Raw genomic sequence first — 19,769 nt, 5'->3', positions numbered from 1 at the left:
TGTAGCTTGATGAATAGCAAACACTGTATACACCAGAATGCATAAAGGGTTAAAATTAGGGAAAATATCTTAGGATGAACACTGTCACAATAGGTGGATGATTGAATTATCTACAGCTTCACAAAGATCTAGTTCATTTAAAATACTTGACTGGAGACCATTGCTCCAAACAGTGAGATGATGACTGTTTTTGGTGTTGACTGGATAGATAATTATTCTGTAAACAAGCACAGTTGAGAAACTATGATGAGTAGATGATTAGAGGTAGCATCAGGAGCAGATTATGAAGCAGGGATAGTTATTACATTTGTGACAAAAGAAGTACTTCCTAAATTTTGAAATGCCTTCAGAAATAAGTTCATAATGGGTTTGGATTCATGAAGTTAATGAATGATCAATAAATAAAAACATCTAAAGGAGTATGAAAAATTATGAATAAAGCAAAAGAGAGAATAATTGTATTATGCTCAATTACCAGAAATGGCTGAAAGAGATGAAGATGATCCATCAAGACCAACGCTCAATGAAATATGTGAAAATAATAAACTTAATGGGATTAATTTGCTAACAAGTGCATTGGTGAGTGATGGCATGGAAACTGACAGAAACAGGCATCTAACACTGCATCGCATGAACTACTCTTGGGTCGACCCTTGAAAGAAACCTTGAAAGAAACCATGAAAGAAACCTTGCAAGAAACAGCATGACCCTTGCAAGAAACCACATGAAACTTTGCATAAAACCTGGCATATAATCTCACCTATAACCATGCACATAACTCTTGGAATGGTTTGCAAAGATGTCTAATGCAGTAGGGACTTTTATGAAGAAACAAATAATTGCCATGTGCATAGCGATATCTGTGCAGGAAACCAGAAAGGAGCCATGTGAGAGAGCAGTGATACAAGGTCCAATTGGTCTAGGTGATTGAGTCTATCTGTGGATGCTCTGGAGAGCTCAGGAGGAAAGGACCATATCTGGATGAGGGCAAATCCAACAGCTGCCAAAGGGGATGCCATTGATGAGGTACCAATGCCTCAAAGGAGCGAAAGGGAACAACTCCAGCAAGGGAAAGCTGACCGGAAACAGAGGAGCCTAAATATTCCAAAGTTCTAAACTACTAAGTGCAACGTGTGGAAGCAAGAGGTTATCAGAGCAAAGTAAAGAGTGATTCTGATAATGTGCCTGAGTACCACATACAGCAGTGCCACAAGTCAAGGGATGATGAATGCACAACTGCAGATTTCAGAACTCAGACTCTTAACCACACATCTCCATCAACATCTTTTCAAAGTTTAATGAAGATGCTGATAGCTTACAAGAAGAGAAACAAGGATGAGCAAAGATCAAGATCAACATTTGATGCTTTTTACGTTTGCATATTGATTTTGTTTGCATATTTATTATAATATCACTTCAGTATATTCTACATGAGTGTGAAAACTAGCAGCTAGCACTGAACCAACTGAATACTTATGCTCAAAACATTGTTGTCTTTGATGTGTTAAGAGAAAAACAGAGTACAGTCTTTTACTTCCTTCAAATCAAGTGAGAGGGGAGATGTTTGGCTGGACTTCTGTCAAAGTACGGTGGCATAATCTGGTCAATTGATAACAGCTATGTGGCTAATATCAGTCACTAGATAGAGGTAATTAAGAGAACTGGATTATGAAATTGCACTTTGGGTTAAAAGACAATAATATTAAGACTAAAGTCTTTAGAGGAGGGATTGAAGAAGATTTCTATTCTCTCAGTGTGAAGTATTTTCTAAGTGTAAAGCAGTTAATTTTCTCTTCTCAAAATGTATGCAGCAAACATGCCAGCGTGTGTTAAAAATACAGTGATATGTCTGTGTAAGATGAGAGTGCCTGCACAGAAGCAACACTAGGAGAAGGCTGAGTGACTGATTGTGTAGAATAACTGAATATGTAAAGCACTGATTATATATGTTAAATACTTCTATGAAGCTATATGTGTCAGAAGTTAGAATGAGTAACATATTATCAAGTGATTATGCTTTCATGACAATGTATGTAAACACTTAATCCTTTTGCATAAGTTGCATCTATACTTTGCTGACATAGACCTGTAACATCTCTGCTGACATGAGCTAGTGGGCTGAGAGCCAAGAATAGCAGGACCCCTTAGACTAGAAACCTATTCAAAAATGGTCAAGAGTTAAAAAGAGACTTAGGGGTGTGTCAAATAATCCTGTATAAAAATTGTAACAAACACACTGAAAGTTTAGAAGGTGCAGGAGAGACTTCAGAATGCTCTGGGGTCTGCTCTGCTCTTTCTCGGCTTTATTATGGAGAATAAAGTCTATTTTCTGATATTCAAAACCTCTGGTCTGATAATTTCTAATTGATTAGACGTCGAATTTACGACAATCCCAATTGCTTTAAAGTCTCTTCAGTTTTTTACTAATGCTTCTGGCCTTCAGCTTAATATTGATAAGTGTGAGTTGCTTCCGATTAAAAAATGTGTTGCCACCTCTATTTATAATATTCCTGTCAAAGAGAATGTAAAATATTTAGGAATTAGAATAACAAAAGACATAAAACTAAGATGTAAGGAAAACTTTGACCCTATATTAGAAAAAACAAAAAAAAATTTAATGTTTGGTTACTAAGAGATTTATCTTTAAAAGGTAGGACTTTACTTACAAAAGCTGAAGGCATCTCTAGGTTATCCTATGCGGCTCATTCTTTATTTGTAGATAAACCGACCTGTAAATTGATTGATGTAATGCTGTTTAAATTTCTTTGGAAGAATAAAACGCACTATGTTAGAAAATCAGTTATTTTAAATTCCTATAATAAGGGTGGCTTAAACTTCATAGATTTTGATTCACTTAATAATACCTTAAAAATAAATTGGCTTAAACGCTTTCTCCACAATCAATCTTCTATTTGGAATGTAATTCCTAATTTTATTTTTTCTCAATTAGGAGGCATTGACTTTTTATTAATGTGTAATTTCTCAATTAACAAACTGCCTATCAAACTTTCCAATTTTCATCAGCAAATGCTTCAGGCTTGGAAACTTGTTTATAAGCACAATTTCTCGCCACACAATTTTTTAATTTGGAACAATTGTAATATTTTGTATAAGAGGAAATCGATATTCTTTAATAATTGGTTCAGTAACGGTGTGATATTAGTAAAGCAGTTATTTGACAGTAATGGTAATTTATTTACTTACTCTGTTTTTACTGCAAGATATAGTCTTGACATATGTAAAAAAGAATTTAATATAGTTTGTAAGGCCATCTCCTCTGAAATCTGTATGCTTTTTAGAAATAATAATAATAATAATTCATTGATTTCTGCTTGTTCCCTTAGTCCTGATTCTACTGCTGTTGGTTCTATTTGTTTTTCCACTAAAAAATCCAATCATAAAATCAGATCTTTATTTTTAGACCTTATCATCACAAATCCTTCTTCTATTTCTTATTGGAACAACCTATTTGATGATATTAAATGGTCGTATGTCTGGTCGCTCCCCCAGAAATTTTTTTTAACAAATAAAATTAAAGAAAAACTTTTAAAATTATTCACAGGTTTTATCCCGTTAAACAATATTTACAAAAATTCAAAAATGACATTGACATCTCTTGCACTTTCTGTGAAACCTCTTCTGAATCTGTTGCTCACTTGTTTTGGGAGTGTCCCACTGTTAAATCTTTTTGGTCTGATGTAAACTCTTTAATTGTCCAAAAGGTTTGTGGTGATTTTTCTTTAAGCTATCGTCATGTTATTTTGGGGCTATATATTAAAGGAAAAGAATTCCTTAATGCAACTTTTTGCATAAACCTCATTTTATTTATTGGAAAGTTTTTTATACACAAATGCAAATATACTCATAGTAAGCCTAATTTTTTATTTTTTAAACGAGAACTAGCTCTTTATTTAAAAAACATCATAGACTCTCACAATAAGAAAGCTATTAAAACTTCTAAAATATGTGGTTTATTTAATATTCTGCAATATTTTAATTTTTCTTTATGTGCCCTTAATTATTTATTTTTCTTCTTCTTTTCTCTCTCTTGTTCCCTTTAATTTCTTTTACATTTATTATATTTGTTCTAAATTTGTTACAATCCACTTTTTTCAAAAAGTAATATTTCTATTGATTGTACTATACTTCTTTCAGTTTTGTATCGGTATTTGTTGTAATGTAATGTTACTATTGCAATAAAAAAAAATAAAAATTCCAAAAAAAAAAAAAAGAATCAAATTTTAACACGGAAGAGTTTTTTTTGTCTCTCTCAAATTAAAGCAATATTTCTTAATCTTGTTGTTTTTTTTGTTTTTTTTTTTTTACTGTACAGTTGCCCCAGGTGTTAATCAGGTGTGATGCCTGCTCATCTGACCTTTGACCTCGGCACTTAACTGCTGCCAGTTTTCTTTCAATGCCATGAGATTTCTGAATTCTACATGCAGGAACCGATGCATTCCTTTTTTTTCCTTTTTTTTTTAAACAAAACAGATATGGCAGACACGGCCAAACATTGAAACTTTGGAGGGCATTGAGGGGGAAAAAAAAGCACAATATCATCAAGGGGAATAAAAGGTTTGATCAAAGCGTGCGTTTACACACGTTCATTTAAATATGGACAAAACCAACATTGGGTTATTTTTGTTATTAGATTTAAAATGCACGGACCCTATTTGACCCAGTGTTCATATATACATATGTTTTTATGAATGAATATTTTTGCATATAAAAGATAATAAAAGACTGACTAGACAGATTAGATAGTTTAATAGACAGATTGACACGTGTAGTCATTCGTTCCTGTGTATTTGATGACTAGCTTCAAGCAGTATCTGGCTGCAGACTTGCATGCAATCTGAGACACAAAGCACTCAGCGGAGCTAGTGAGGTCACTGTGAGAGGCGGGGTTAGGGGTGCACACTCACTGACAGCCTAGATTTAGCCTGGTTTTAACCAAGCCGTCTATTAGACTTTTAACCCTTATGTATTGTTCATATTGTTCAAGTGGCTGTTTTTGCCCCCAATGACCTCCATTATAACTAAACTTGTTTTAATTGCAAAGCCATGACACCAGATAGTAACTCATTCTTTATTGTTGGTGGTTTCCCTGTTGGGATGAGATAAAATGAGTCATTTTTACTTTTGATGGTCAGTTGGCACCTTTAAACACCCCAAAAAAATGCTTGCTGGGATGGTACCAAGAGGCTGTGCTCACTTCTGGACAGAGGGGGTGTAGACTTGCAGCTAGTGCCGATAAGAGGTGCAGACGCTGAGGCTGTTCTGTATGCGAGTGTTGAGGTTTTGAAACATCAGCTGACAACGTGTAGGTAGAGAGTAGCAGGTTCTGGGAGTAGATGAGCTTGTCACCGGTGTAGACTTTGACCGACTTGTGAAGTTACTCACAAGACCTCCGCTTATGGGACATTACCATTCAAATGAAACGTTTCCAGCAGAATATGACGCTTTAAAAAACTCCATCGGCACTGGTAACTATGAAAAACACGACTGAGCACTAATAGTGTACTCAACACTTTACACTGACATTTGAAGGATCACCTGACATTAAAGACTGAAGTAAGAACGCTGAAAAAAACCCATCAGATTTTAGCCCAGAAGAGTTTCTCTTTTCCTAAATTAAAGCAAAACTTCATGATATTGTGTTTATGAATTCATTCGTGTGTGTGTGTGTGTGTGTGTGTTGCACTGCTGGAGTGAAGGTTAACCAGTCCACACAGTTCATGCGGCTATAATCTTTATTATCTTTTATTAATAAACTATGTACAATATTTACACGTCGGCTCCAGGTCTCTTGGATGAAGGTCTCTCAGCGACGTGGTCTCTTCTGGTCGCCGCGCGTCTCTGGTGAAGATGGGGAGCGGGACCGTTTCCCTCCGGCGTCCCGGACCGAAGATGCCGCACCTGCTGAGGACGAGGAGGGCAAAGGCTCGGTCTGGCAGGAGAAGGACGGCCTCTTTCTCTTCTCAGCAGCATAGGCCTCACTGAACAGATCGAGCGCAAACACACACAAGCAGACATCATGTGAGATTTGGACAAACACTAGAACATGCGGCTATGCCAAGTACAGTTTACTCACGCGTCTATGATGGGAATGACGTATCGGCCGCTGCCGTCTATCATGACTCCCTTTCGGTCTGGGTCGTCCACCTCCAACAGGAAGCTGCGGGGAATCCCTGTGCTCTTCCGGATGCGCTTGTGCGGCGCGGAGCGGCTGCCCTGTGAATTGAGGAGTGACAGTCAAACTCTGAGCAAACAATCTGACTGATGAGGACAAGAGCTCAAGTTCACAGCAACCGTGAGCTTGGAAAACCCAGTTACCACATTAGTGGGGCAGTGCCTAATGTGGTGTCCCGGGATCCCAAGCAGCCTCATGGCCTCACTAGTGAACATCAGAACCATGAGAATCAGCTCAGACATCTCTCACAAAGCAAACCTGTCAGTGTCTGAACGCTCACCTGCTGGAGTAGTAGCACAGGCTGGACTGGTACATCACCGCTTTCAGCTTGTCCTCCTCTGACGCCTTTGCCTCAGCCAGATTCTCAGTCTGTTTCACAGGCATTTGCACATTTGAATCTTTTTCACCCTCAACCCTTCAAACAATCTCAAATCTCCCTAAGAAGCTGAGTGCGTGTGCGTATATTGTGTGCTTTACATTGCGTTTTGCTATTGTGCTATTCATTTGTTCAATACCTTCAACAACTGCTCCAGTGAGAGGAGTGAAGGATCAGCTCTAGGTGAAGGTTCACGCCAGCGTCCAGCTTGATGTCTGCAAAACAAAGGAGCTTGTGTGACTAAAACACCAGGGACAGACCAGGAGTCTTCATATAACATCTAACAGAGGACGCGTGTGCTCATTTCACAGCACTTACCCAACAAATCTTCTGTTTGAGGACTTCAGTCCCGCCGCAGGGATCCGTCTGATGATGACCGACGTGTTTTTAGGGATGAGAGCATCATCTGTGTATTCTGACAGCAAAATAAAATCAGAATCAGCACATAATTATGGAGCACGGTATACTTTGAGAGCCATTAGCCTTTTAAAACAGTCAAAACATCCCTACATGTCAGCATCAGCACCACCTTACAGCTTCCAGAAGTGTCTGATGTAACGCATCTAATGTTAGCGTAGAACAGTTGAAGTGTCTTTTCCTCAACTCACCTTCATCAGTCTGGGCGTTGCTGATCTTCAGCTGGCAGAACTTCAGCCTCTTGCTCCTCATGATCTGCCGCTTCAGCTCCCCCGCGCTGATGTTGAGGCCTTCAAACTGGAGCGAGTCGTAGGTGAGTCGACTCTGGAACCTGTAGTGAACACAAGACATACTGAACACAAACACAAAGCACAGCGTAATAAAAAGGGTCAAACCTGAGTGATGGGAACAGCAGGCGATCAATCGACGTATCCAACGATCAATAATATCGATAATCTGGAAAAATTGTCACGGAGGACGCAGAGATCAGATGCCAATCGACACAGCGAGATTCAAACAACACCCACAGGACGGTTGTCATGGATGCTGATGATGAACACGTGACGCATGCGCTGTACAACTTCCGGCAATATTATCATTATTAATATTAATTTTATTGATAGTAGTAGTAAAATCATTGCGATAAGTATAATAAAATAAACAGCAGAACAGTTGGCCATCTCTGAATAATACACAGCGACGTTTCCCTGCACGAACGATTCAGGCCTTCGCCAAGAAGACTCGGGTGAGTCGATGATTCAGTGATTGATTCAACTGTCCGTTCATCCTATTGGCTTCTTTGGCTGAATGAATCGTTCAATGCTTTACTCAAATAAAGCGGCCTCTTGCTGCCACCTATTGGGGGTTTGCTTTTTTGTTTTCAAAAGTACTTTGACACTTTTTTAAAGGCACCTTTAAGTTCATTTTTGCACAAAAGCTCGTCTCTGTGCGTTCCAAATGGTTTGAAATTTCCTTAGCACATGGTTTTCTTGATGCGTTTGAAATTTTCAATGTAAATCCACTCGTACTTGCATTTGATCTTTATTATGCCTTAAAATCAAAACTATACTAAAGGTGTCTTATCCAAATGCAGATTTTCATTCAAAACGTTATGACAGAACCATATTACTTTACAGTGGCCCATGGATATATATATATATATATATATGTGTGTGTGTGTGTGTGTTGCTTGTTTCTTATTTACCCATGCAGTGACTTTTAGGCATAAATACTATGTAGGCTTGCTAAAGGGTTGCATGAGAAATGTCATCATCGTGAGAGCTTGACTTTTTTTTCTTCGCTGCCTTTAGTTGTGGTGAAATGAGATGCATCATGTCGTTTATCTGTTTGTGCAGTCTGTACCTTCATTTCTGAATCGTGTGGCATCGTACTTGAAGCCAAGTCATTTAGCCCAAGGCATAGTTGTCTTAGAATGAGTAGTTTGCTGATCAAATTCCACATTTTGATGAGGCAAAACACATCTTGGATGTTTTAATTACTATTTTAGGTGAAAAACAAAACAATGAGATTTGTGTAAAATCTAAAGTTAACCAAGTCCAGCCCGCCATCTTGTCCTGCCTCTCAGTTCTCTTAAGCCTTGGGCCGGCTCTGTGAAGTGGCCTCTTTTGGGCTCATCATTGAAGACCGGACGAGCTGCAACATTTCGTTCTGCCAGGTTCTGGGAGTAGATGAGCATGTCATCGCTCTAGACTATGGTCAACTTGTGAAGTTACTCATACACCTCCGCTCATGGCATATTACCATTAAAATGAAACTTTTCCAGCAGAATATGACGCTCTAAAAAAAAAAACTCCATCGGCACTGGTAACTATGAAAAACACGACTGAGCACTAATGGTACACTCAACAATTTACACTGACATTTGAAGGATCACCTGACATTAAAGACTGACGTAAGAACGCTGGAGGAACATCAAATTTTAACACGGAAGAGTTTTTTTTGTCTCTCTCAAATTAAAGCAATATTTCTTAATCTTGTTGTTTTTTTTTTTTTTTTTTTACTGTACAGTTGCCCCAGGTGTTTATCAGGTGTGATGCCTGCTCATCTGACCTTTGACCTCGGCACTCAACTGCTGCCAGTTTTCTTTCAATGCCATGAGATTTCTGAATTCTACATGCAGGAACCGATGCATTCCTTTTTTTTCCTTTTTTTTTTTTAAACAAAACAGATATGGCAGACACGGCCAAACATTGAAACTTTGGAGGGCATTGAGGGGAAAAAAAAGCACAATATCATCAAGGGGAATAAAAGGTTTGATCAAAGCGTGCGTTTACACACGTTCATTTAAATATGGACAAAACCAACATTGGGTTATTTTTGTTATTAGATTTAAAATGCACGGACCCTATTTGACCCAGTGTTCATATATACATATGTTTTTATGAATGAATATTTTTGCATATAAAAGATAATAAAAGACTGACTAGACAGATTAGATAGTATAATAGACAGATTGACACGTGTAGTCATTCGTTCCTGTGTATTTGATGACTAGCTTCCAGCAGTATCTGGCTGCAGACTTGCATGCAATCTGAGACACAAAGCACTCAGCGGAGCTAGTGAGGTCACTGTGAGAGGCGGGGTTAGGGGTGCACACTCACTGACAGCCTAGATTTAGCCTGGTTTTAACCAAGCCGTCTATTAGACTTTTAACCCTTATGTATTGTTCATATTGTTCAAGTGGCTGTTTTTGCCCCCAATGACCTCCATTATAACTAAACTTGTTTTAATTGCAAAGCCATGACACCAGATAGTAACTCATTCTTTATTGTTGGTGGTTTCCCTGTTGGGATGAGATAAAATGAGTCATTTTTACTTTTGATGGTCAGTTGGCACCTTTAAACACCCCAAAAAAATGCTTGCTGGGATGGTACCAAGAGGCTGTGCTCACTTCTGGACAGAGGGGGTGTAGACTTGCAGCTAGTGCCGATAAGTGGTGCAGACGCTGAGGCTGTTCTGTATGCGAGTGTTGAGGTTTTGAAACATCAGCTGACAGCGTGTAGGTAGAGAGTAGCAGGTTCTGGGAGTAGATGAGCTTGTCACCGGTGTAGACTTTGACCGACTTGTGAAGTTACTCACAAGACCTCCGCTTATGGGACATTACCATTCAAATGAAACGTTTCCAGCAGAATATGACGCTTCAAAAAACTCCATCGGCACTGGTAACTATGAAAAACACGACTGAGCACTAATAGTGTACTCAACACTTTACACTGACATTTGAAGGATCACCTGACATTAAAGACTGAAGTAAGAACGCTGAAAAAAACCCATCAGATTTTAGCCCAGAAGAGTTTCTCTTTTCCTAAATTAAAGCAAAACTTCATGATATTGTGTTTATGAATTCATTCGTGTGTGTGTGTGTGTGTGTGTGTGTGTGTGTGTGTGTGTGTGTATGTGTGTGTTGCACTGCTGGAGTGAAGGTTAACCAGTCCACACAGTTCATGCGGCTATAATCTTTATTATCTTTTATTAATAAACTATGTACAATATTTACACGTCGGCTCCAGGTCTCTTGGAAGAAGGTCTCTCAGCGACGTGGTCTCTTCTGGTCGCCGCGCGTCTCTGGTGAAGATGGGGAGCGGGACCGTTTCCCTCCGGCGTCCCGGACCGAAGATGCCGCACCTGCTGAGGACGAGGAGGGCAAAGGCTCGGTCTGGCAGGAGAAGGACGGCCTCTTTCTCTTCTCAGCAGCATAGGCCTCACTGAACAGATCGAGCGCAAACACACACAAGCAGACATCATGTGAGATTTGGACAAACACTAGAACATGCGGCTATGCCAAGTACAGTTTACTCACGCGTCTATGATGGGAATGACGTATCGGCCGCTGCCGTCTATCATGACTCCCTTTCGGTCTGGGTCGTCCACCTCCAACAGGAAGCTGCGGGGAATCCCTGTGCTCTTCCGGATGCGCTTGTGCGGCGCGGAGCAGCTGCCCTGTGAATTGAGGAGTGACAGTCAAACTCTGAGCAAACAATCTGACTGATGAGGACAAGAGCTCAAGTTCACAGCAACCGTGAGCTTGGAAAACCCAGTTACCACATTAGTGGGGCAGTGCCTAATGTGGTGTCCCGGGATCCCAAGCAGCCTCATGGCCTCACTAGTGAACATCAGAACCATGAGAATCAGCTCAGACATCTCTCACAAAGCAAACCTGTCAGTGTCTGAACGCTCACCTGCTGGAGTAGTAGCACAGGCTGGACTGGTACATCACCGCTTTCAGCTTGTCCTCCTCTGACGCCTTTGCCTCAGCCAGATTCTCAGTCTGTTTCACAGGCATTTGCACATTTGAATCTTTTTCACCCTCAACCCTTCAAACAATCTCAAATCTCCCTAAGAAGCTGAGTGCGTGTGCGTATATTGTGTGCTTTACATTGCGTTTTGCTATTGTGCTATTCATTTGTTCAATACCTTCAACAACTGCTCCAGTGAGAGGAGTGAAGGATCAGCTCTAGGTGAAGGTTCACGCCAGCGTCCAGCTTGATGTCTGCAAAACAAAGGAGCTTGTGTGACTAAAACACCAGGGACAGACCAGGAGTCTTCATATAACATCTAACAGAGGACGCGTGTGCTCATTTCACAGCACTTACCCAACAAATCTTCTGTTTGAGGACTTCAGTCCCGCCGCAGGGATCCGTCTGATGATGACCGACGTGTTTTTAGGGATGAGAGCATCATCTGTGTATTCTGACAGCAAAATAAAATCAGAATCAGCACATAATTATGGAGCACGGTATACTTCGAGAGCCATTAGCCTTTTAAAACAGCCAAAACATCCCTACATGTCAGCATCAGCACCACCTTACAGCTTCCAGAAGTGTCTGATGTAACGCATCTAATGTTAGCGTAGAACAGTTGAAGTGTCTTTTCCTCAACTCACCTTCATCAGTCTGGGCGTTGCTGATCTTCAGCTGGCAGAACTTCAGCCTCTTGCTCCTCATGATCTGCCGCTTCAGCTCCCCCGCGCTGATGTTGAGGCCTTCAAACTGGAGCGAGTCGTAGGTGAGTCGACTCTGGAACCTGTAGTGAACACAAGACATACTGAACACAAACACAAAGCACAGCGTAATAAAAAGGGTCAAACCTGAGTGATGGGAACAGCAGGCGATCAATCGATGTATCCAACGATCAATAATATCGATAATCTGGAAAAAATTGTCACGGAGGACGCAGAGATCAGATGCCAATCGACACAGCGAGATTCAAACAACACCCACAGGACGGTTGTCATGGATGCTGATGATGAACACGTGACGCATGCGCTGTACAACTTCCGGCAATATTATCATTACTAATATTAATTTTATTGATAGTAGTAGTAAAATCATTGCGATAAGTATAATAAAATAAACAGCAGAACAGTTGGCCATCTCTGAATAATACACAGCGACGTTTCCCTGCACGAACGATTCAGGCCTTCGCCAAGAAGACTCGGGTGAGTCGATGATTCAGGGATTGATTCAACTGTCCGTTCATCCTATTGGCTTCTTTGGCTGAATGAATCGTTCAATGCTTTACTCAAATAAAGCGGCCTCTTGCTGCCACCTATTGGGGGTTTGCTTTTTTGTTTTCAAAAGTACTTTGACACTTTTTTAAAGGCACCTTTAAGTTCATTTTTGCACAAAAGCTCGTCTCTGTGCGTTCCAAATGGTTTGAAATTTCCTTAGCACATGGTTTTCTTGATGCGTTTGAAATTTTCAATGTAAATCCACTCGTACTTGCATTTGATCTTTATTATGCCTTAAAATCAAAACTATACTAAAGGTGTCTTATCCAAATGCAGATTTTCATTCAAAACGTTATGACAGAACCATATTACTTTACAGTGGCCCATGGATATATATATATATATATATATATGTGTGTGTGTGTGTGTGTTGCTTGTTTCTTATTTACCCATGCAGTGACTTTTAGGCATAAATACTATGTAGGCTTGCTAAAGGGTTGCATGAGAAATGTCATCATCGTGAGAGCTTGACTTTTTTTTTGTCGCTGCCTTTAGTTGTGGTGAAATGAGATGCATCATGTCGTTTATCTGTTTGTGCAGTCTGTACCTTCATTTCTGAATCGTGTGGCATCGTACTTGAAGCCAAGTCATTTAGCCCAAGGCATAGTTGTCTTAGAATGAGTAGTTTGCTGATCAAATTCCACATTTTGATGAGGCAAAACACATCTTGGATGTTTTAATTACTATTTTAGGTGAAAAACAAAACAATGAGATTTGTGTAAAATCTAAAGTTAACCATGTCCAGCCCGCCATCTTGTCCTGCCTCTCAGTTCTCTTAAGCCTTGGGCCGGCTCTGTGAAGTGGCCTCTTTTGGGCTCATCATTGAAGACCGGACGAGCTGCAACATTTCGTTCTGCCAGGTTCTGGGAGTAGATGAGCATGTCATCGCTCTAGACTATGGTCAACTTGTGAAGTTACTCATACACCTCCGCTCATGGCATATTACCATTAAAATGGAACTTTTCCAGCAGAATATGACGCTCTAAAAAAAAAAAACTCCATCGGCACTGGTAACTATGAAAAACACGACTGAGCACTAATGGTACACTCAACAATTTACACTGACATTTGAAGGATCACCTGACATTAAAGACTGACGTAAGAACGCTGGAGGAACATCAAATTTTAACACGGAAGAGTTTTTTTTGTCTCTCTCAAATTAAAGCAATATTTCTTAATCTTGTTGTTTTTTTTTTTTTGTTTTTTTTTACTGTACAGTTGCCCCAGGTGTTTATCAGGTGTGATGCCTGCTCATCTGACCTTTGACCTCGGCACTCAACTGCTGCCAGTTTTCTTTCAATGCCATGAGATTTCTGAATTCTACATGCAGGAACCGATGCATTCCTTTTTTTTCCTTTTTTTTTTTAAACAAAACAGATATGGCAGACACGGCCAAACATTGAAACTTTGGAGGGCATTGAGGGGAAAAAAAAGCACAATATCATCAAGGGGAATAAAAGGTTTGATCAAAGCGTGCGTTTACACACGTTCATTTAAATATAGACAAAACCAACATTGGGTTATTTTTGTTATTAGATTTAAAATGCACGGACCCTATTTGACCCAGTGTTCATATATACATATGTTTTTATGAATGAATATTTTTGCATATAAAAGATAATAAAAGACTGACTAGACAGATTAGATAGTTTAATAGACAGATTGACACGTGTAGTCATTCGTTCCTGTGTATTTGATGACTAGCTTCCAGCAGTATCTGGCTGCAGACTTGCATGCAATCTGAGACACAAAGCACTCAGCGGAGCTAGTGAGGTCACTGTGAGAGGCGGGGTTAGGGGTGCACACTCACTGACAGCCTAGATTTAGCCTGGTTTTAACCAAGCCGTCTATTAGACTTTTAACCCTTATGTATTGTTCATATTGTTCAAGTGGCTGTTTTTGCCCCCAATGACCTCCATTATAACTAAACTTGTTTTAATTGCAAAGCCATGACACCAGATAGTAACTCATTCTTTATTGTTGGTGGTTTCCCTGTTGGGATGAGATAAAATGAGTCATTTTTACTTTTGATGGTCAGTTGGCACCTTTAAACACCCCAAAAAAATGCTTGCTGGGATGGTACCAAGAGGCTGTGCTCACTTCTGGACAGAGGGGGTGTAGACTTGCAGCTAGTGCCGATAAGAGGTGCAGACGCTGAGGCTGTTCTGTACGCGAGTGTTGAGGTTTTGAAACATCAGCTGACAACGTGTAGGTAGAGAGTAGCAGGTTCTGGGAGTAGATGAGCTTGTCACCGGTGTAGACTTTGACCGACTTGTGAAGTTACTCACAAGACCTCCGCTTATGGGACATTACCATTCAAATAAAACGTTTCCAGCAGAATATGACGCTTTAAAAAACTCCATCGGCACTGGTAACTATGAAAAACACGACTGAGCACTAATAGTGTACTCAACACTTTACACTGACATTTGAAGGATCACCTGACATTAAAGACTGAAGTAAGAACGCTGAAAAAAACCCATCAGATTTTAGCCCAGAAGAGTTTCTCTTTTCCTAAATTAAAGCAAAACTTCATAATATTGTGTTTATGAATTCATTCGTGTGTGTGTGTGTGTGTGTGTGTGTGTGTGTGTGTGTGTTGCACTGCTGGAGTGAAGGTTAACCAGTCCACACAGTTCATGCGGCTATAATCTTTATTATCTTTTATTAATAAACTATGTACAATATTTACACGTCGGCTCCAGGTCTCTTGGATGAAGGTCTCTCAGCGACGTGGTCTCTTCTGGTCGCCGCGCGTCTCTGGTGAAGATGGGGAGCGGGACCGTTTCCCTCCGGCGTCCCGGACCGAAGATGCCGCACCTGCTGAGGACGAGGAGGGCAAAGGCTCGGTCTGGCAGGAGAAGGACGGCCTCTTTCTCTTCTCAGCAGCATAGGCCTCACTGAACAGATCGAGCGCAAACACACACAAGCAGACATCATGTGAGATTTGGACAAACACTAGAACATGCGGCTATGCCAAGTACAGTTTACTCACGCGTCTATGATGGGAATGACGTATCGGCCGCTGCCGTCTATCATGACTCCCTTTCGGTCTGGGTCGTCCACCTCCAACAGGAAGCTGCGGGGAATCCCTGTGCTCTTCCGGATGCGCTTGTGCGGCGCGGAGCGGCTGCCCTGTGAATTGAGGAGTGACAGTCAAACTCTGAGCAAACAATCTGACTGATGAGGACAAGAGCTCAAGTTCACAGCAACCGTGAGCTTGGAAAACCCAGTTACCACATTAGTGGGGCAGTGCCTAATGTGGTGTCCCGGGATCCCAAGCAGCCTCATGGCCTCACTAGTGAACATCAGAACCATGAGAATCAGCTCAGACATCTCTCACAAAGCAAACCTGTCAGTGTCTGAACGCTCACCTGCTGGAGTAGTAGCACAGGCTGGACTGGTACATCACCGCTTTCAGCTTGTCCTCCTCTGACGCCTTTGCCTCAGCCAGATTCTCAGTCTGTTTCACAGGCATTTGCACATTTGAATCTTTTTCACCCTCAACCCTTCAAACAATCTCAAATCTCCCTAAGAAGCTGAGTGCGTGTGCGTATATTGTGTGCTTTACATTGCGTTTTGCTATTGTGCTATTCATTTGTTCAATACCTTCAACAACTGCTCCAGTGAGAGGAGTGAAGGATCAGCTCTAGGTGAAGGTTCACGCCAGCGTCCAGCTTGATGTCTGCAAAACAAAGGAGCTTGTGTGACTAAAACACCAGGGACAGACCAGGAGTCTTCATATAACATCTAACAGAGGACGCGTGTGCTCATTTCACAGCACTTACCCAACAAATCTTCTGTTTGAGGACTTCAGTCCCGCCGCAGGGATCCGTCTGATGATGACCGACGTGTTTTTAGGGATGAGAGCATCATCTGTGTATTCTGACAGCAAAATAAAATCAGAATCAGCACATAATTATGGAGCACGGTATACTTTGAGAGCCATTAGCCTTTTAAAACAGCCAAAACATCCCTACATGTCAGCATCAGCACCACCTTACAGCTTCCAGAAGTGTCTGATGTAACGCATCTAATGTTAGCGTAGAACAGTTGAAGTGTCTTTTCCTCAACTCACCTTCATCAGTCTGGGCGTTGCTGATCTTCAGCTGGCAGAACTTCAGCCTCTTGCTCCTCATGATCTGCCGCTTCAGCTCCCCCGCGCTGATGTTGAGGCCTTCAAACTGGAGCGAGTCGTAGGTGAGTCGACTCTGGAACCTGTAGTGAACACAAGACATACTGAACACAAACACAAAGCACAGCGTAATAAAAAGGGTCAAACCTGAGTGATGGGAACAGCAGGCGATCAATCGACGTATCCAACGATCAATAATATCGATAATCTGGAAAAATTGTCACGGAGGACGCAGAGATCAGATGCCAATCGACACAGCGAGATTCAAACAACACCCACAGGACGGTTGTCATGGATGCTGATGATGAACACGTGACGCATGCGCTGTACAACTTCCGGCAATATTATCATTATTAATATTAATTTTATTGATAGTAGTAGTAAAATCATTGCGATAAGTATAATAAAATAAACAGCAGAACAGTTGGCCATCTCTGAATAATACACAGCGACGTTTCCCTACACGAACGATTCAGGCCTTCGCCAAGAAGACTCGGGTGAGTCGATGATTCAGGGATTGATTCAACTGTCCGTTCATCCTATTGGCTTCTTTGGCTGAATGAATCGTTCAATGCTTTACTCAAATAAAGCGGCCTCTTGCTGCCACCTATTGGGGGTTTGCTTTTTTGTTTTCAAAAGTACTTTGACACTTTTTTAAAGGCACCTTTAAGTTCATTTTTGCACAAAAGCTCGTCTCTGTGCGTTCCAAATGGTTTGAAATTTCCTTAGCACATGGTTTTCTTGATGCGTTTGAAATTTTCAATGTAAATCCACTCGTACTTGCATTTGATCTTTATTATGCCTTAAAATCAAAACTATACTAAAGGTGTCTCATCCAAATGCAGATTTTCATTCAAAACGTTATGACAGAACCATATTACTTTACAGTGGCCCATGGATATATATATATATATATATATATGTGTGTGTGTGTGTGTGTGTGTGTGTGTGCGTGTGTGTGTGTGTGTTGCTTGTTTCTTATTTACCCATGCAGTGACTTTTAGGCATAAATACTATGTAGGCTTGCTAAAGGGTTGCATGAGAAATGTCATCATCGTGAGAACTTGACTTTTTTTTTGTCGCTGCCTTTAGTTGTGGTGAAATGAGATGCATCATGTCGTTTATCTGTTTGTGCAGTCTGTACCTTCATTTCTGAATCGTGTGGCATCGTACTTGAAGCCAAGTCATTTAGCCCAAGGCATAGTTGTCTTAGAATGAGTAGTTTGCTGATCAAATTCCACATTTTGATGAGGCAAAACACATCTTGGATGTTTTAATTACTATTTTAGGTGAAAAACAAAACAATGAGATTTGTGTAAAATCTAAAGTTAACCAAGTCCAGCCCGCCATCTTGTCCTGCCTCTCAGTTCTCTTAAGCCTTGGGCCGGCTCTGTGAAGTGGCCTCTTTTGGGCTCATCATTGAAGACCGGACGAGCTGCAACATTTCGTTCTGCCAGGTTCTGGGAGTAGATGAGCATGTCATCGCTCTAGACTATGGTCAACTTGTGAAGTTACTCATACACCTCCGCTCATGGCATATTACCATTAAAATGAAACTTTTCCAGCAGAATATGACGCTCTAAAAAAAAAAACTCCATCGGCACTGGTAACTATGAAAAACACGACTGAGCACTAATGGTACACTCAACAATTTACACTGACATTTGAAGGATCACCTGACATTAAAGACTGACGTAAGAACGCTGGAGGAACATCAAATTTTAACACGGAGGAGGCGTGTCAAAATGGCGCTCTGAGCACACGCTTGTTTGAGAGGCTCCCGATCCCAAACTTTATTTTGGAAGTTCTACTGAATTGTGAGAAATTTATTTTGATTGGTTTGTGTTTTTTACTACCTAAGGGATCTCAATCACAGTAATGGGTGGTTCTGAAAAGAGAAAAAATTTGAAGAAGTCCGGGAAAACAGTGTCGAGCACAGCTGCTAATTCTAGCTCTCCTAGCAAAACGGCCTGTAACTCGCTTGAATCGCAAGGATGTGATTATGCTTCCGCTGTCGGGGTTTTGAAAAATAACATGCACGACTATGTTGAGCAAAACGATGATTCTGTGCTTATGCTCATGGAGGAAGTAATCCCGCCGCTACCCGACACGCTGATAGTTGAAAACTCCCGGATAATCAAAGACATGAAAGAAGAGGTCGGCAAGAACACAGAAAAAATCTCTAGTGTGTTGGAAACTATTGATTTCATCTGCAACGAGGTTAAAGATCTGAAACAAAGAGTTGATTTCATTGACTCGCGCACAAAGAAAGAAGAAATTAATTCCACTGAACGAGAACAACGCCTGGCGCATTTAGAAACCTACACTCGTCGATGGAATCTGAGGATCCACGGAATTCCTGAGAAAGATAAAGAAAATGTCCGTCAGGAGATTATTGACGTGTGCCAACAGATTCTTCCTCAGTTTAAGGAGAAATTTCCTGATGTCATTGATGTGGCACACCGTCTTGGCCGTGTTCACCCACACAGCAAGGGCCGTGGTATTCTCTTCCGATTTACATCGCGCTTTTACCGAGATGCAGTTTGGCGTGCTGCAAAGGATGCTGACTTTCTGACAAAAAATCGTTTGAAAATCACGGAGGACTTGTCATCAGCTGATCGAGCAAAAAGATTGAAGCTGTGGCCAATAATTGAAAAAGCTCGAAAAGAGAACAAGCGAGCGTTCTTCGTGGGCGGACGCGCTTTTGTGGATGGTACAGAGATTTTTCCTCCTACATAAAAACTAAAGTTTGGACTTGATATGATCCATCTTCATTGCTTTTTGGCGGTGCTATAGTATGGACTGCAGCTCTTATAAAACTTTTTTTTTTCTCTTTTTCTCCACCTCGAAGATACCTGATTTTCTCATACTTCAAAAGTTCAGTTCAAACTAATTATAAAGGGATTGTTGTCCTCATCCCTTCCGATTTAGGGTTTGACCATTTGGTTTTCCATTATAGTGATAGTCTCTCTTTGTAGTAATTCTTAGGTCTTGTTCCTGTTTCCAGTGTTTTGTTCTTATCCTTCTTGTTTCTTTTTATGTCCTTGTCTATTGTCTCTTTAAATTGTAGAGGGCTACGCAACATTCTTAAGCGAAAAACAGTTTTTTTATTTCTTAA

General features: G+C 40.8%; 3 protein-coding genes across 6 annotated transcripts; all 3 read right to left on the bottom strand.

The window, feature by feature from the left end:
* Positions 1 to 5,739: 5,739 nt before the first annotated feature.
* LOC141375676 (E3 ubiquitin-protein ligase RBBP6-like) lies at positions 5,740 to 8,316 on the bottom strand. Of its 2 annotated transcripts, XM_073910511.1 has the most exons (7): positions 7,178 to 8,316; positions 6,888 to 6,984; positions 6,709 to 6,784; positions 6,474 to 6,562; positions 6,337 to 6,397; positions 6,095 to 6,234; positions 5,740 to 5,999 (listed from the first exon to the last, which is right to left on the bottom strand). In XM_073910511.1, exons 1-7 carry the CDS (start codon positions 7,335 to 7,337, stop codon positions 5,825 to 5,827), a joined length of 798 nt encoding a protein of 265 aa, XP_073766612.1. In that variant the 5' UTR covers positions 7,338 to 8,316; the 3' UTR covers positions 5,740 to 5,824. The 2 variants fall into 2 exon arrangements, with proteins under 2 accessions (XP_073766612.1, XP_073766613.1); XM_073910512.1 differs by lacking the exon at positions 6,337 to 6,397.
* A 695-nt stretch (positions 8,317 to 9,011) lies between these two features.
* Positions 9,012 to 12,491, bottom strand: LOC141375729 (E3 ubiquitin-protein ligase RBBP6-like). Of its 2 annotated transcripts, XM_073910653.1 has the most exons (7): positions 11,890 to 12,268; positions 11,600 to 11,696; positions 11,421 to 11,496; positions 11,186 to 11,274; positions 11,049 to 11,109; positions 10,807 to 10,946; positions 9,012 to 10,711 (listed from the first exon to the last, which is right to left on the bottom strand). In XM_073910653.1, exons 1-7 carry the CDS (start codon positions 12,047 to 12,049, stop codon positions 10,537 to 10,539), a joined length of 798 nt encoding a protein of 265 aa, XP_073766754.1. In that variant the 5' UTR covers positions 12,050 to 12,268; the 3' UTR covers positions 9,012 to 10,536. The 2 variants fall into 2 exon arrangements, with proteins under 2 accessions (XP_073766754.1, XP_073766755.1); XM_073910654.1 differs by lacking the exon at positions 11,049 to 11,109 and having other exon boundaries at positions 10,450 to 10,711; positions 11,890 to 12,491.
* Positions 12,492 to 15,156: 2,665 nt separating this feature from the next.
* Positions 15,157 to 19,408, bottom strand: LOC141375678 (E3 ubiquitin-protein ligase RBBP6-like). Of its 2 annotated transcripts, XM_073910516.1 has the most exons (7): positions 16,595 to 17,256; positions 16,305 to 16,401; positions 16,126 to 16,201; positions 15,891 to 15,979; positions 15,754 to 15,814; positions 15,512 to 15,651; positions 15,157 to 15,416 (listed from the first exon to the last, which is right to left on the bottom strand). In XM_073910516.1, exons 1-7 carry the CDS (start codon positions 16,752 to 16,754, stop codon positions 15,242 to 15,244), a joined length of 798 nt encoding a protein of 265 aa, XP_073766617.1. In that variant the 5' UTR covers positions 16,755 to 17,256; the 3' UTR covers positions 15,157 to 15,241. The 2 variants fall into 2 exon arrangements, with proteins under 2 accessions (XP_073766617.1, XP_073766618.1); XM_073910517.1 differs by lacking the exon at positions 15,754 to 15,814 and having other exon boundaries at positions 16,595 to 19,408.
* Between the last annotated feature and the right edge of the window lie 361 nt (positions 19,409 to 19,769).

The sequence above is a fragment of the Danio rerio genome, chromosome 8, assembly GCF_049306965.1.
Source record: "Danio rerio strain Tuebingen ecotype United States chromosome 8, GRCz12tu, whole genome shotgun sequence".
Taxonomy (NCBI): Eukaryota; Metazoa; Chordata; class Actinopteri; order Cypriniformes; family Danionidae; genus Danio; species Danio rerio.
This window is presented reverse-complemented; position numbering and strand designations above follow the sequence as displayed.

Coding starts and splice junctions, on each gene's coding strand:
- LOC141375678 (XM_073910516.1), bottom strand. CDS start 16,754: ATGTCTTGTGTTCACTACAGGTTCCAGAGTCGACTCACCTACGACTCG. Junction 16,402..16,594: donor CAACGCCCAGACTGATGAAG/GTGAGTTGAGGA, acceptor TTTTGCTGTCAG/AATACACAGATGATGCTCTC. Junction 16,202..16,304: donor TCAAACAGAAGATTTGTTGG/GTAAGTGCTGTG, acceptor TTTGTTTTGCAG/ACATCAAGCTGGACGCTGGC.
- LOC141375729 (XM_073910653.1), bottom strand. CDS start 12,049: ATGTCTTGTGTTCACTACAGGTTCCAGAGTCGACTCACCTACGACTCG. Junction 11,497..11,599: donor TCAAACAGAAGATTTGTTGG/GTAAGTGCTGTG, acceptor TTTGTTTTGCAG/ACATCAAGCTGGACGCTGGC. Junction 10,712..10,806: donor GTCATTCCCATCATAGACGC/GTGAGTAAACTG, acceptor CGATCTGTTCAG/TGAGGCCTATGCTGCTGAGA.
- LOC141375676 (XM_073910511.1), bottom strand. CDS start 7,337: ATGTCTTGTGTTCACTACAGGTTCCAGAGTCGACTCACCTACGACTCG. Junction 6,235..6,336: donor GGCACTGCCCCACTAATGTG/GTAACTGGGTTT, acceptor CTCAATTCACAG/GGCAGCCGCTCCGCGCCGCA. Junction 6,000..6,094: donor GTCATTCCCATCATAGACGC/GTGAGTAAACTG, acceptor CGATCTGTTCAG/TGAGGCCTATGCTGCTGAGA.